The sequence below is a fragment of the Callithrix jacchus genome, chromosome 22, assembly GCF_049354715.1.
Source record: "Callithrix jacchus isolate 240 chromosome 22, calJac240_pri, whole genome shotgun sequence".
Lineage (NCBI taxonomy): Eukaryota > Metazoa > Chordata > Mammalia > Primates > Cebidae > Callithrix > Callithrix jacchus.
The window spans coordinates 47,903,577-47,918,792 of record NC_133523.1 but is presented as its reverse complement, the minus strand read 5'-3'; the positions used below and the strand labels follow the sequence as shown (position 1 = coordinate 47,918,792).

Genomic DNA, 15,216 nt, shown 5'->3' with positions numbered 1-15,216 from the left:
GAATCACTTGAAGTCGGGGGCAGAGGTTGCAGTGAGCAGCAGTCGTGCCACTGCACTTCAACCCAGACTCCATGGCAAAACCAACAAAACCACCTGAGCTCTGTGATGCTATAACTCCCTGCCAGCCCTCTGTCTTGCCTGCTGGATGGCTGGCTGTGATAGAGCTAGCTGCCATGGTGGGCGGCCCTGTGGAGTAGCCAGGGAGGAACTGAGACTCATCTAACAACTGGGAGAAACAGAATCCCACCAACAACTATGCGTGTGAGCTTGCTGTATGCTCTTGCTAGGGAGCAAGTTATAGGCTCAGCCGAAGAGGAGGGGACCTTCCAGGGAGTGAATACCAGGAGCGGGGAGTCAGGAGACTACCCTAGGCCCCCAGCAGGAGAGTGTGTGTGTGTGTGTGTAGTATGGATTTCTTACTGGGAGATCATGGAAAAGCAAGTTAGAGAAACACTCCCATCAGATGGGGGCCCTGAGGATAATCTCAAAACCTCTGGTTCTCTAAATAATGTGCGTAGGGCTCACCCAAGCACTCTCTTTCCTTTTTTAAATTGTGATAAAAAGTATAGAGCACTGGCCAGGCGTGGTGCATGCCTGTAATGCCAGCTACTAGGTGAGCTGAGGCAAAATTGCTTGAACCCAGAGGGCAGAGGTTGCAATGAACCAAGATCGCACCACTGCACTCCAGCCTGAATGACTGAGCGAGACTCCATCTCAAAAATAAAAAACAAACATGCAGATTCCGGGGGTCACACCTGTAAGATTCTGGTTCCCTAGGTCTTGGGAGGGGTCCAGGGCTCCACATTCCTGACATGCACTTTGAGAAACACCCTGCACCCAGGCTGCCTAAGCCCCACACAGCACCGCAACCTGCCTTGACACCAGGTGCCGTGTGGGGCTTAGGCAGCCTGGGGTACAGTACTGGTGTGTTCCCGTGCCAGTTGGTAAATAGCTACAGCTAAGAACCATCCACCTGCTATCGCTAGGGACCCAGCAATCAAAGGGTTAATATTTGCACACAGCCCCTTCCTCCAGCATCTTGTCCTGCCCGCTGTAGGATTTTTTTTTTCTTTCTTTTTTTAGAGGGAGTCTTGCTCCATGGCCAGAGTGGAGTGCAGTGGCAGGGTCTCAGCTCACTGGAACCTCTGCCTCCCAGGTACAAGTGATTCTGCCTCAGCCTCCCGAGTAGCTGGGACTACAGGCATGCTCCACCAGGCCCAGCTAATTTTTGTATTTTTAGTAGAGACGGGGTTTTACCATGTTGGTTAGGCTGGTCTTGAACTCCTGACCTCAGGTGATCCACCCACCTACGCCTCCCAAAGAGCTGGGATTACATGCATGAGCCACTGCTCCCAGCTATAAGATGTTTTCAATATCCCCCCCTTTGGCGTCACTGCGGCTGGCCCCATATGTACATTCAGTGGCAACCGACTGGGTCCCTGATACACCTGAGCACCCCAAAAACACCCAGTTCCCTGGGACGGAGGATGGCGATGTGTGGCCCTCCTAGAGTTGAGTTTGAGAAATGGTCAAAGGAAGTGGTTTTTAGTAGAAAGCCGGCTTTCCTTTTTTTCTTTCCTGCCAGTAAACTCCAAACAGGAACCTATGGTTGGTGATGGATGTGCGTTCAGAAATGGGGGAGGGAGAAGGAGGGAGAGGGAGGCAGAGGTGAGGGCGTCATGAGCCACAGCTGTCTGCTGCATCACCCCCTCCCGATCTCCAGGAGGCTTTCTGGACCTCCTGCTGTGCAGTGTGAAAGTGCTCTGTCTTCATTCACGTCGAGTAAAGTCAAAAGAGAAACTCTAAAGACGGCGGCGCCTTCCTGCCTTCCCACTCAGGTTGCTGCTGTAGCAGAGTGTGGCCTTGATTTCCAGCTTCACAGCACACAGTCTCATGGTGAGACCCTGCCTGGTGTTGATTCAGAGGCAACAAAGCTCCCAAGGTGCCCGTGAAGGAACCAGGGGCATAAACACAGCCCATGAACTGCAAGGCACAAGACGGGTCCAGCTGGCGGCTGCTGAGCACATACCCAAACCACCCAAGTGGCACCCCAGGGCGACATTGACACCATGTTGACACCATCTCAAGGGAAAAACAAGTCTGGCAGCCTCTGCCACGGCAACACGATTGGAGCCTCACGGGAGAGGCCCTAAGAATATCATTTTCTCGCTCTAAGTTCCTCTTATGGGAGAGAAGTAATGACACTCTTCCTAAACACCAACATCTGTGCATCCTTCCCACCCACACGTGGCACCGGGGCCGTCCTGTGATTTCAGAATGTTGAATGGTGTTCTGGCTTCAACCCACCAGATGTCAGGAGCACCCCGATTTCTGGCGTTGGGTGATCGACTTGACCTTAACTGTCACATTTGATTCTTTTTATGTGTCTTTAAAAAAACCCTAGAAGAAAATCTAGGTAAAACTATTCAGGCCATAGATGTAGGCAAGGACTTCATGACCAGAACACCAAAAGCATTGGCAACAAAAGCCAAAATAGACAAATGGGACCTAATAAAACTCCACAGCTTCTGCACAGCAAAAGAAACAGTCATTAGAGTGAATCGGCAACCAACAGAATGGGAAAAACTTTTTGCAGTTTACCCATCTGACAAAGGGCTGATATCCAGAATCTACAAAGAACTCAAACAGATTTACAAGAAAAAAACAAGCCCATTCAAAAGCGGGTGAAGGATATGAACAGACACTGTAGAAAAGAAGACATACATGAGGCCAACAAACATATGAAAAAATGTTCATCACTGGTCATTAGAGAAATGCAAATCAAAACCACATTGAGATACCATCTCATGCCAGTTAGAATGGTGATCATTAAAACATCTGGAGACAACAGATGCTGGAGAGGACATGGAGAAATAGGAACACTTTTACACTGTTGGTGGGAGTGTAAACTAGTTCAACCATTGTGGAAGACAGGGTGGCGATTCCTCAAGGACCCAGAAATAGAAATTCCATTTGACCCAGCAATCCCATTACTGGGTATATATCCAAAGGACTATAAATCGTTCTACTATAAGGACACGAATGTTCATTGCAGCACTGTTTACAATAGCAAAGACCTGGAATCAACCCAAATGCCCATCGATGACAGACTGGACTGGGAAAATGTGGCACATATACACCATGGAATATCATGCAGCCATCAAAAAGGATGAGCTCGTGTCCTTTGTAGGGACATGGATGAACCTGGAAACCATCATTCTCAGCAAACTGACACAAGAACAGAAAATCAAACATCACATGTTCTCACTCAGGCGGGTGTTGAACAATGAGAACACAAGGACACAGGGAAGGGAGCATCACACACTGGGGTCTGTCGGGGGGAAATAGGGGAGGGACAGTGGGGGGTGGAGAGTTGGGGAGAGATAGCTTGGGGATAAATGCCAGATATAGGTGATGGGGAGGAAGGCAGCAAATCACACTGCCATGTGTGTACCTATGCAACAATCTTGCATGTTCTTCACATGTACCCCCAAATGTAAAGTGCAATTAAAAAAAAAAAGAAACCCAGTGGGGCCAGGCTCAGTGGCTCACACCTGTAATCCCAGCACTTTGGGAGGCTGAGGTGGGCACATTGCTTGAGCCCAGCAGTTCAAGACCAGCCTGGGTGACATAGTGAAATCCATCTCTACAAAAATAAGTAAATAAATTTTTTTTTGAGATGGAGTTTTGATCTTGTTACGCAGGCTGGCGTGCAATGGTACGGTCTCAGCTCACCACAACCTGCCTCCCAGGTTCAAGTGATTCTCCTGCCTCAGACTCCTGAGTAGCTGGGATTACAGGCGCCCACCACCACACCTGGTTAATTTTGTATTTTTAGTAGAGACAGGATTTCAACATGTTGGTCAGGCTGGTCTCAAACTCCTGACCTCAGATGATCTGCCCGCCTTGGCCTTCCAAAGTGCTGGGATTATAGGTGTGAGCCACCACACCCGGCCCAAGACCCTGTTTTCAATCCTTTTAGGTGTATACCCAGAAGTGGAATTGCTGGGTTTTATGGCAACCCCACGTTTAACTTTTGGAGGCGCTGCTAACCTGTTTTCCATAGCAGCAGCACCATGTCACATCCCCACCAGCAATGCACGAGCATTCCAGTTTCTCTGCACGCTCAGCCACGTTTGCTATTATCCATTTAAAAGTGTGAAATCGTATCTCACTGTGGTTCTGATGTACATTTTCCTAGCGACCATCAGAGACTTTATGGGAACATGGGAGGACAGCCCAGGCCCCAGTGGGCAGACGAGTGGTGCAGAGCCAGGCTGGCCGGTGGAGATAAGCGAGCCTCCTTGGAGCTTGTGTGCAAGTCACAGTACTGAGGAGCCGGCTACAGCTCGATGAGCCTCAATTAGGAAAGGCCGGGGCTGGTGAAGGAAGGGAGGAGGGCATTCTTCATCCTCATCACATCCTGAGCCTGTGCCCCCGACTCCCACCACTTCCCTCCCTGGCCACAGAGCTCAGGACAGGGCCGAGGAACCATGTCTCCATCCCTGACCGCCCTCTTCTGTCTTGGTGAGTCCTGAGGGTGGATCTGGGAACTGATGGGCAGGCATGGACTGCCAGCCAAAGGATTTTTTTTAAGAATTTGTGGCCGGGGCGGTGGTTCATGCCCGTAATCCCAGCACTTTGGGAGGCTGAGGTGGGCGATCACAAGGTCGAGAGATTAAGACCATCCTGGCCAACATGGTGAAACCACACCTTTACTAAAAAATACAAAAATTAGCTGTGTGTGGTGGCGTGTGCCTGCAGTCCCAGCTACTCCGGAGGCTGAGGCAGGAGAATTGTTTGAACACGGGAGGCAGAGGTTGTAGTGAGCCAGTATCATCTCACTGCACTCCAGCCTGACAACAGAGCGAGACTCCGTCTCAAAAAGAAAGAAAAAAAAGAATTTGTATCAGTAATGAATTTCAGGACAAAAAAGGACCTATGAGAGCCCCTTGGTTTGCTGGGTGGGGAAATGAGGGGCCAGCAAAGTGGAGTGTTTTGTATGAGTGATTCCAGTTTATTCATGGCTGGGTCAGTAAATGACCAGAGATATCCTACTGTTGGTCACAGCTTTGTTCCACTACACTGCAGTTCCCCTTTTAAAAAAAATGTGGGCCGGGCACGGTGGCTCATGCCTGTAATCTCAACATTTTGGGGGGGCTGAGGTGGGTGGATAACCAGAGGTCAGGAGTTCGAGACCAGCCTGGTTAACATGGGGAAACCCTGTCTCTACAAAAATACAAAAATTAGCCAGGAATGATAGCAGGTGCCTGTTATCCCAGCTACTCTGGGGGCTGAGGCAGGAGAATCACTTGAACCTGGGAAGCAGAAGTTGTAGTGAGTTGAGATCACACCACTGCACTCCAGCCTGCACAAGAGAGAGACTCGGTCTCAAAAAAAAAAAAAAAAAAAAAAAAATGGCCGGGCGTGGTGGCTGTCACCCGTAATCCCAGCACTTTGGGAGGGTGAGGTGGGTGGATCACCTGAGCTTGGGAGTTCAAGACCAGCCTGACCAACATGGAGAAACCCTGTTTCTACTAGAAATACAAAGTTAGCCAGACATGCCGGTACATACCTGTAATCCTAGCTACTCTGGAGGCTGAGGCAGGAGAATCACTTGAAACCAGGAGGCGGAGGTTGTGGGGAGCTGAGAATGCGCCATTGCACTCCAGCCTGGGCAACAAGAGCGAAACTCGGTCTCAAAAAAAAAAAAATGTGGACTTGATATCAGGACAAGGTTATGGGCTGAATTTGTCAGTATCCCCTATAGTAGTGGAGTAAGAGTCTCTTGAAGGATGGGTGATGGGTCAAATGCATTTCTGCTGCCTATTCCTCACTGTGGAAGCCAGACACCGTGGCTCACACCTGTAACCCCAATACTTTGGGAGGCAGAGGTGGGTGGATTGCTCGAGACCAGCCTGGTGGGCAACATAGTGAGACCCCCGTACCTACTAAAATTAGGCACGTCGAATGCATTATTGCCTTATTTCTTCAGGAGAATTTGACCACTAGCGGGACAGCGTCTCCAAGAGGCTAAGCAGGAAGGAGATGGTTGTGTTACTGGAGAGGGTAAACTGTGACAATAAACAACCTCTCATCATTCATACATGGACATAGTATTTTAATTTTTATGTAATTTGATTTGAGACAGGGTCTCACTTTTGTCACCCAGGCTGGAGTGCAGTGGCACGATCATGGCTCACTGCAACCTCCACCTCCCAGGCTCAAGCAATCCCTCCCCCTCTATCTCCTGAGTAGCTGGAACTCCAGCTGCATACCATCACGCCTGGCTAATTTTCGTAGTTACAGGATCTCGCTATGTTGCCCAGGCTGGTCTTGAACTCCTGGGGTTACAGGTGTGAGCCACAGTGTCTGGCTTCGTTTTTGCTTCAGTAGCTTCAGGAATACAAGTAGTTTTGGTTACATGGATTGAATTATATAGTGAATTCTGAGATGTCAGTGCACCTGTCACCTGAGTAGAGGACATTGTACCTACGGTGTGGTTTTTTATCCCTAGCCTCCCATCTGCCCTTCTCCTTCTGAGCCTCTAAAGTCAGTCACAGTACTCTATGCCTTTGCATACCCACAGCGTAGCTCCCACTGGTAAGTGAGAACATACGGATTTTGGTTTTCCACTCCTGCGTTACTTCACTTAGAATAATACCTTCTAGCTCCATGCAATTTGCAGCAAAAGACATTATTTCATTCCTTTTAACGGCTGAGTAGTATTCCACACTCATTTATTTATTTATTTATTTATTTGGACACAAAGTCTCGCTCTGTTGCCCAGGCTGGAGTGCAACGGCGTGATGTCAGCTCAGTGCAGCCTTTGCCTCCTGGGTTCAAGCAATTCTCTTGCCTCAGCCTCCCGAGTAGCTGGGATTACAGGCACCCGCCACTACACCCAGCTAATTTTTGTATTTTTAGTAGAGAAGGGGTTTCATCATGTTAGTTAGGCTGGTCTGGAACTCCTGACACGTCAGCCTCCCAAAGTGCTGGGATTACAGGCGTGAGCCACTGCGCCCAGCCGCTAACATTTCTTACAGGTTCAGGGGTACATGTGCAGGTGTGTTATGTGGGTAAATTGCATGTCCAAGAGCTTGGCATACATGTTATTTCACCAACTAGGTAGTGAGTGTAGTGCCTGACAGGCAATGCTTTTTTTTTTTTTTTGCGATGGAGTCTTGCTTCATTGCCCAGGCTGAAGTACAGTGGTGTGGAGTTGGCTCACTGCAGTCTCTGCCTTCTGGTTCAGACGATTCTCCTGCCTCAGCCTCCAAAGTAGCTGGGATTACAGGAATCCACCACAACAGGCCAATTGTTTTATTTTTAGTAGAGACAGTGTTTCATCATGTTGGCTAGGCTGGTCTTGAACTCCTGACCTCAGGTGATCTGCCTGCCTCAGCCTCCCAAAGTGCTGGGATTGCAGGTGTGAGCCACTGCGCCCCACCTCCTGATAGGAAGTTTCTTGATCCTCTCCCTCCTTCCACCCTCTACCTTCAAGGAGGGGCTTGCTTGTCATCCATCTATGTGTCCATGTGTTCTCAGTGTTCAGCTCCCACTTTTTTTTTTTTTTTTTTTGAGACAGAATCTCACTCTGTCACCAGGCGCCAGGCTGGAGTGCAGTGGTGCGACCCCGGCTCACTGCAACCTCTGCCTCCCGGGTTCAAGCAATTCTCCTGCCTCAGCCTCCCGAGTAGCTGGGACTACAGGCATGCACCACCACACCCAGCTAATTTTTTTTTTTTTTGTATTTTTAGTAAGACGGGTTTCACTATGTTAGTCAGGATGGTCTCAATCTCTTGACCTCGTGATCCACCCGCCCTGGCCTCCTAAAGTGCTGGGATTACAGGCGTGAGCCACCGCACCTGGCCAGTGTGGGGTTCTACTGCATGTACTGCATGTACAATAAAAGAAAGACCATGATATACGACATGCAATACTATTCACAATAACTGTCTACACAAACGCGTCTCATTGTGCACGTGCTGGATACTGTTTAATACTGGGAGACGGAGGGAGGAGATGAAGGGACGGCAATGTCTGAGGTCACACTCCTCACACCCACTGAGGACGGCAGTGTGCAGTGCCTGACTCTAATGAACACAGACAGTAGTGTGCATCCCTCACACCCACTGAGGACGGCAGTGTGCAGTTCCTGACTCTAATGAACACAGACAGTAGTGTGCATCCCTCACACCCACTGAGGACGGCAGTGTGCAGTTCCTGACTCTAATGAACAGACAGTAGTGTGCATCCCTCACACCCACTGAGGACGGCAGTGTGCAGTTCCTGACTCTAATGAACACAGACAGTAGTGTGCATTCCTCACACCCACTGAGGACGGCAGTGTGCAGTTCCTGACTCTAATGAACACAGACAGTAGTGTGCATTCCTCACACCCACTGAGGACGGCAGTGTGCAGTTCCTGACTCTAATGAACACAGACAGCAGTGTGCATCCCTCACACCCACTGAGGACGGCAGTGTGCAGTTCCTGACTCTAATGAACACAGACAGCAGTGTGCATCCCTCACACCCACTGAGGACGGCAGTGTGCAATGTCTGACTCTAATGAACACAGACAGTAGTGTGCATCCCTCACACCCACTGAGGACGGCAGTGTGCAGTTCCTGACTCTAATGAACACAGACAGTAGTGTGCATTCCTCACACCCACTGAGGACGGCAGTGTGCAGTTCCTGACTCTAATGAACACAGACAGCAGTGTGCATCCCTCACACCACTGAGGACGGCAGTGTGCAATGTCTGACTCTAATGAACACAGTAGTATGCATCCCTCACACCCACTGAGGACGGCAGTGTGCAGTGCCTGACTCTAATGAACACAGACAGTAGTGTGCATCCTTCACACCCACTGAGGACGGCAGTGTGCAGTTCCTGACTCTAATGAACACAGACAGTAGTGTGCATCCCTCACACCCACTGAGGACGGCAGCGTGCAATGCCTGACTCTAATGGACACAGACAGCAGTGTGCATCCCTCACACCCACTGAGGACGGCAGCGTGCAGTTCCTGACTCTAATGAACACAGACAGTAGTGTGCATTCCTCACACCCACTGAGGACGGCAGCGTGCAGTTCCTGACTCTAATGAACAGACAGTAGTGTGCATTCCTCACACCCACTGAGGACGGCAGTGTGCAGTTCCTGACTCTAATGAACAGAGACAGTAGTGTGCATTACTCACACCCACTGAGGACGGCAGTGTGCAGTTCCTGACTCTAATGAACACAGACAGCAGTGTGCATTCCTCACACCCACTGAGGACGGCAGTGTGCAGTGCCTGACTCTAATGAACACAGACAGTAGTGTGCATTCCTCACACCCACTGAGGACGGCAGTGTGCAGTGCCTGACTCTAATGAACAGAGACAGCAGTGTGCATCCCTCACACCCACTGAGGACGGCAGTGTGCAGTTCCTGACTCTAATGAACACAGACAGCAGTGTGCATTCCTCACACCCACTGAGGACGGCAGTGTGCAGTTCCTGACTCTAATGAACACAGACGGTAGTGTGCATCCCTCACACCCACTGAGGACGGCAGTGTGCAGTTCCTGACTCTAATGAACACAGACAGTAGTGTGCATCCCTCACACCCACTGAGGACGGCAGTGTGCAGTTCCTGACTCTAATGAACACAGACAGTAGTGTGCATCCCTCACACCCACTGAGGACGGCAGTGTGCAGTTCCTGACTCTAATGAACACAGACAGCAGTGTGCATTCCTCACACCCACTGAGGACGGCAGTGTGCAGTTCCTGACTCTAATGAACACAGACAGTAGTGTGCATTCCTCACACCCACTGAGGACGGCAGCGTGCAGTTCCTGACTCTAATGAACAGACAGTAGTGTGCATTCCTCACACCCACTGAGGACGGCAGTGTGCAGTTCCTGACTCTAATGAACAGAGACAGTAGTGTGCATTACTCACACCCACTGAGGACGGCAGTGTGCAGTTCCTGACTCTAATGAACACAGACAGCAGTGTGCATTCCTCACACCCACTGAGGACGGCAGTGTGCAGTGCCTGACTCTAATGAACACAGACAGTAGTGTGCATTCCTCACACCCACTGAGGACGGCAGTGTGCAGTGCCTGACTCTAATGAACAGAGACAGCAGTGTGCATCCCTCACACCCACTGAGGACGGCAGTGTGCAGTTCCTGACTCTAATGAACACAGACAGCAGTGTGCATTCCTCACACCCACTGAGGACGGCAGTGTGCAGTTCCTGACTCTAATGAACACAGACGGTAGTGTGCATCCCTCACACCCACTGAGGACGGCAGTGTGCAGTTCCTGACTCTAATGAACACAGACAGTAGTGTGCATCCCTCACACCCACTGAGGACGGCAGTGTGCAGTTCCTGACTCTAATGAACACAGACAGTAGTGTGCATCCCTCACACCCACTGAGGACGGCAGTGTGCAGCTCCTGACTCTAATGAACACAGACAGTAGTGTGCATTCCTCACACCCACTGAGGACGGCCGTGTGCAGTTCCTGACTCTAATGAACACAGACAGTAGTGTGCATTCCTCACACCCACTGAGGACGGCAGTGTGCAGTTCCTGACTCTAATGAACAGAGACAGCAGTGTGCATTCCTCACACCCACTGAGGACGGCAGTGTGCAGTGCCTGACTCTAATGAACAGAGACAGCAGTGTGCATTCCTCACACCCACTGAGGACGGCAGTGTGCAATGCCTGACTCTAATGAACACAGACAGTAGTGTGCATTCCTCACACCCACTGAGGACGGCAGTGTGCAATGCCTGACTCTAATGAACACAGACAGTAGTGTGCATTCCTCACACCCACTGAGGACGGCAGTGTGCAGTTCCTGACTCTAATGAACACAGACAGCAGTATGCCTACTTTTTTCTAGAACCATGAAGATGTAAAAAAATGCAAAAGGAACAATATAACTAGTAAGAAATGTATGCAGGGCAGGGGCAATGGTAGGAGCCAGTCAGGATGGGCAAGCAATCTCGGCTTGACTTTCAAAAGATCTGCTTTTTGAGATCGGGGCTCACAGCGTTGTCCAGGCTGGAGTGCAGTGGGCACCATCTTGGCTCCCTGCAAGCTTGACCTCCTGGGCTCAAGGAATCCTTCCACCTCAGCCACTCCAAGTAGCTTGGACCAGAGGCACATAGCACCATGCCTGGCTAATTTTTTTTTTTTTTCTTTTTCTTGGTAGAAATCAGGTCTCACTATGTTGCCCAGCCTGGTCTCCAACCCCTGACCTTATGTGCTTTAGCCTCCTTGGCCTCCCAAAGTGCTGGGATTACAGGTGCAAGCCACTGTGCCTGGCCCTAAAACAGTTGTAACTGTGGTGAAATGAACAGAATGGAAGGTCTGCTTTATCTGACACTTGGTGCATTCAGTGTTGTTCACCACCACCCCGTCTATCTGCAAAACATTATGGCACCTCCCAGGAACCCCACGGCCGTCCAGCAGTCACTTCTCGTCCTCGCTCTCCCGACCACCCCCAGCCATGTGTCTCTGTCTTCTGTAGATTTACCCCTTCTGGATATTTCATATAAATGACATCGTAAACAATGTGGCTTTTTCTGACTGGCTTCTCTCACTCAAATTACATGCCTGTGTGTCTTTTGAAGAAATAAGTGATTAGGAGAGAATAAAGCACAGGCATGCAAATGTCTTGTCGCCGCACCCAGCAGGCAGCAGTGTTTATAAAAGTCAGTCCTGGCCTCTAGTCTCTTTCTTCTCTCCTCAGGGCTGTGTCTGGGGCATGTGCAAGCACAGAGCGGTGAGTCCTTCCCTCCTGTGGGATCCACCAGCAGGTGGGGGAAGTGGGTTCCAGGCGAGGTCTGCAGGGAGGCTGACCCAGCTCTGCTCCTCTTCCAGGACCACTCCCCAAGCCCTCCCTGCAGGCTGTGCCCAGCTCCCTGGTGCCTCTGGAGAAGCCAGTGACCCTCCGGTGCCAGGGACCTCCGGGTGTGGACCTGTACCGCCTGGAGAAGCTGAGTTCCAACAGCTACCGGGATCAGGCGGTCCTCCTCATCCCAGCCATGAAGCAAAGTGACGCTGGACGCTACCGCTGCTCCTACCAGAACGGAAGCCGCTGGTCCCCGCCCAGCGACCAGCTGGAGCTCATTGCCACTGGTAAAGGACAGGGGATTGTAGCCTGGGACTGTATGGGCCTCCGTTCGGGACACGAATATGGGGGATGTTAGGCCGGGCATAGTAGCTCACACGTCTAATCCCAGCACTTTGGGAGGCCCACGTGGGTGGGTCACCCGAGGCTGGGAGTTCGAAACCAGCCTGACCAACATGGAGAAAACCATCTCTACTAAAAACACAAAATTAGCCGGGCACGGTGGCACACGCCTGTAATCCCAGCTACTCCGGAGGCTGAGGCAGGAGAATCGCTCGAACCCAGGAGGTGGAGGTTGTAGTGAGCCAAGATCAACTTGCTGCACTCCAGCCTGGACACCAAGAGTGAAATTCCATCTCAAAAAAAAAGGGGGGATACTGAGAATAGGGCCTAGGGCCCAGATTACGGTGAGGCCAGTGAGGCACTGGCCTAGTGGGTGGCGCCACAACATTTATGGATCAATGTGAAGAATATTTTATTTATTTTCTGGACACAGCGGCTTGCTGTGTCACCCACACTGGAGTGCAGTGGCTGATCCTGGCTCACTGCAGCCTCTACCTCCTGGGCTCAAGCGATCCTCCTGCCTCAGCCTTCCAAGTAGCTGGGACTATAGCTGTGTGCCACCACGCCCAGCTGATTTTTTTTTTTTTTTTTTTAAGATGGGGTCTCTTGACAGTTTTCACAAAAGGCATTAAGAAAGAAAAGGCTGGGTGCGGTGGCTCACACCTGTAATCCCAGCACTTTGGGAGGCCAAGGTGAGTGGATCACCTGAGGTCAGGGGTTTGAGACCAGCCTGACCCATATGGTGAAACCCTGTTTCTACCCAAAATACAAAAATTAGCTGGGTGTGGTAGCGCCACCTGTAGTCCCAGCTACTTGGGAGGCTGAGACAGGAGAATTGCTTGAACCTGGGAGGCGGAGGTTGCAGTGAGCCGAGATCACGCCACTGCACTTTAGCCTTGGTGACAGGGTGAGACTCTGTCTCAAAAACAACTACCACCACTACCAAAACCTTTGTTTTGGATTTTTAGACTGACAGAAAAGTTGCAAAAGATAACACCAATGGAAATATTTCACCCGGGATCCCCTCATGTTAACATCTTACATTTATTACAACAACAACAACAAAGAGAGCATTGGTCCCAGTGGCTCACACCTGTAATCCCAGCACTTTGGGAGGCTGAGGCAGGAGGATCACTTGAGCTCAGGGGTTCGAGACCAGCCTGGGCAACACAGTGAGACCCCATCTTCACAAAAAAATAAAACATTAGTGGAGCAGCATGGTAGCAGGACCTATAATCCCAGCTACTCAGGAGGCTGAGGCAGAAGGATAGCTTGAGCCAGGGAGGTTGAGGCTGCAGGGAGCTGTGATCAAGCCACTGCACTCCAACCTGGTTGACAGAGCGAGACTCTGTATTAAAATAAAAAAAAAAGAAGGCCGGGCGCGGTGGCTCATGCCTATAATCCCAGCACTTTGGGAGGCCGAGGTGGGTAGATCATGAGGTCAAGAAGAGATCGAGACCATCCTGGTCAACATGGTGAAACCCCGTCTCTACTAAAAATATAAAAATTAGCTGGGCAAGGTGGCACGCGCCTGTAGTTCCAGCTACTCAGGAGGCTGAGGCAGGAGACCTGCTTGAACCCAGGAGGCGGAGGTTGCGGTGAGCTGAGATTGCGCCATTGCACTCCAGCCTGGGTAACAAGAGCGAAACTCCATCTCAAAAAAAAGAAAAAAAGAAAAAAAACCAAAAATGGATATATGCAAGGTATACAACTTGACGTTCTGATATACGTATCCACTGTGATAGTCTGCCATCAAGCTAATCAACATATATCACCTCCCACAGTTCACTATTTTTTGGTGTGAGAACACTTTTAATCGACGCTCTTAGCAAATTTCAAGTGTACCCTGCAGTGTTGTTATCTGGGGTTGGACAAATTGTTTAACGCCATGTGCCTTAGTTTCATTTGTTTTTATTTTATTTTTTTGAGATGGAGTTTCACTCTTGTTGCCCAGGCTGGAGTGCAATGGCGCAATCTCAGATCACTGTAAACTCTGCCTCCCGGGTTCAAGCGATTCTCCTGCCTCAGCCTCCCGACTAGCTGGGACTACAGGCATGTGCCACCACGACTGGCTAATTTTGTATTTTTAGTAGAGATGGGGTTTCTCCATGTTGGTCAGGTTGGTCTCAAACTCCCAACCTCAGGTGATCCGCCCGCCTCGGCCTCTCCAAGTGCTGGGATTACAGGCGTGAGTCATTTTGCCTGACCAGTTTCATTTATAAAATAGGGACATTAATAGTGATGACCTTGTAGGTATCTGTGAGGATTCACTGAATTGATACATGTCCTGAGTTTGGAAGGCACCTGGAAGCTGGCACTTTCACCCACGTTTGCGATGGAATGATCGCATGCTGCAGTGTAAGCTTCCGGCACAGCCTAAGCTTAAGCTCTTTTTTTTTTTGAGACGGAGTTTCGCTCTTGTTACCCAGGCTGGAGTGCAATGGCGCGATCTCGGCTCACCGCAACCTCCGCCTCCTGGGTTCAGGCAATTCTCCTGCCTCAGCCTCCTGAGTAGCTGGGATTATAGGTACATGCCACCGTGCCCAGCTAATTTCTTTTGTATTTTTAGTAGAGATGGGGTTTCACCATGTTGACCGGGATGGTCTTGATCTCGTGACCTCATGATCCACTTGCCTCGGCCTCCCAAAGTGCTGGGATTACAGGCTTGAGCCACCGCGCCCAGCCAGCTTAAGCTCTTTACCTGCTCTTCGTATCTCCAGTGCTTGCTAGGCCACTCTGCTAAACGCTCGCTGTGGACTGTCTCCTTCAATCATCCCCTGCTCCTTTTTGTTTCTGAGATGGAGTTTCACTCTGTCGCCCAGGCTGGAGTGCAATGATGTGATCTTGGCTCACTGCAACCTCCGACTCCTGGGTTCAAGCCTCCTGCCTCAGCTTCCTGAATAGCTGGGATTACCATACCCGGCTAAGTTTTGTACTTTTAGTAGAGATGGGGTTTCACCATGTTGGTCAGGCTGGTCTCAAAATCCTGACCTCGAGATCCACCCACC

General features: G+C 50.4%; 1 protein-coding gene across 3 annotated transcripts in view; it reads left to right on the top strand.

The window, feature by feature from the left end:
* The first annotated feature begins 4,465 nt into the window (after positions 1 to 4,465).
* The window catches only part of GP6 (glycoprotein VI platelet), a 29,777-nt gene continuing 19,026 nt past the window's right edge, over positions 4,466 to 15,216 (top strand). For all 3 annotated transcript variants that reach the window (XM_035285370.3, XM_035285369.3, XM_054250099.2), the window contains exons 1-3: positions 4,466 to 4,527; positions 11,765 to 11,797; positions 11,896 to 12,153. In XM_035285370.3, coding sequence (XP_035141261.3) covers positions 4,494 to 4,527; positions 11,765 to 11,797; positions 11,896 to 12,153 — 325 coding nt within the window. In that variant the 5' untranslated portion in view covers positions 4,466 to 4,493. The remainder of the gene's footprint in view (positions 4,528 to 11,764; positions 11,798 to 11,895; positions 12,154 to 15,216) is intronic.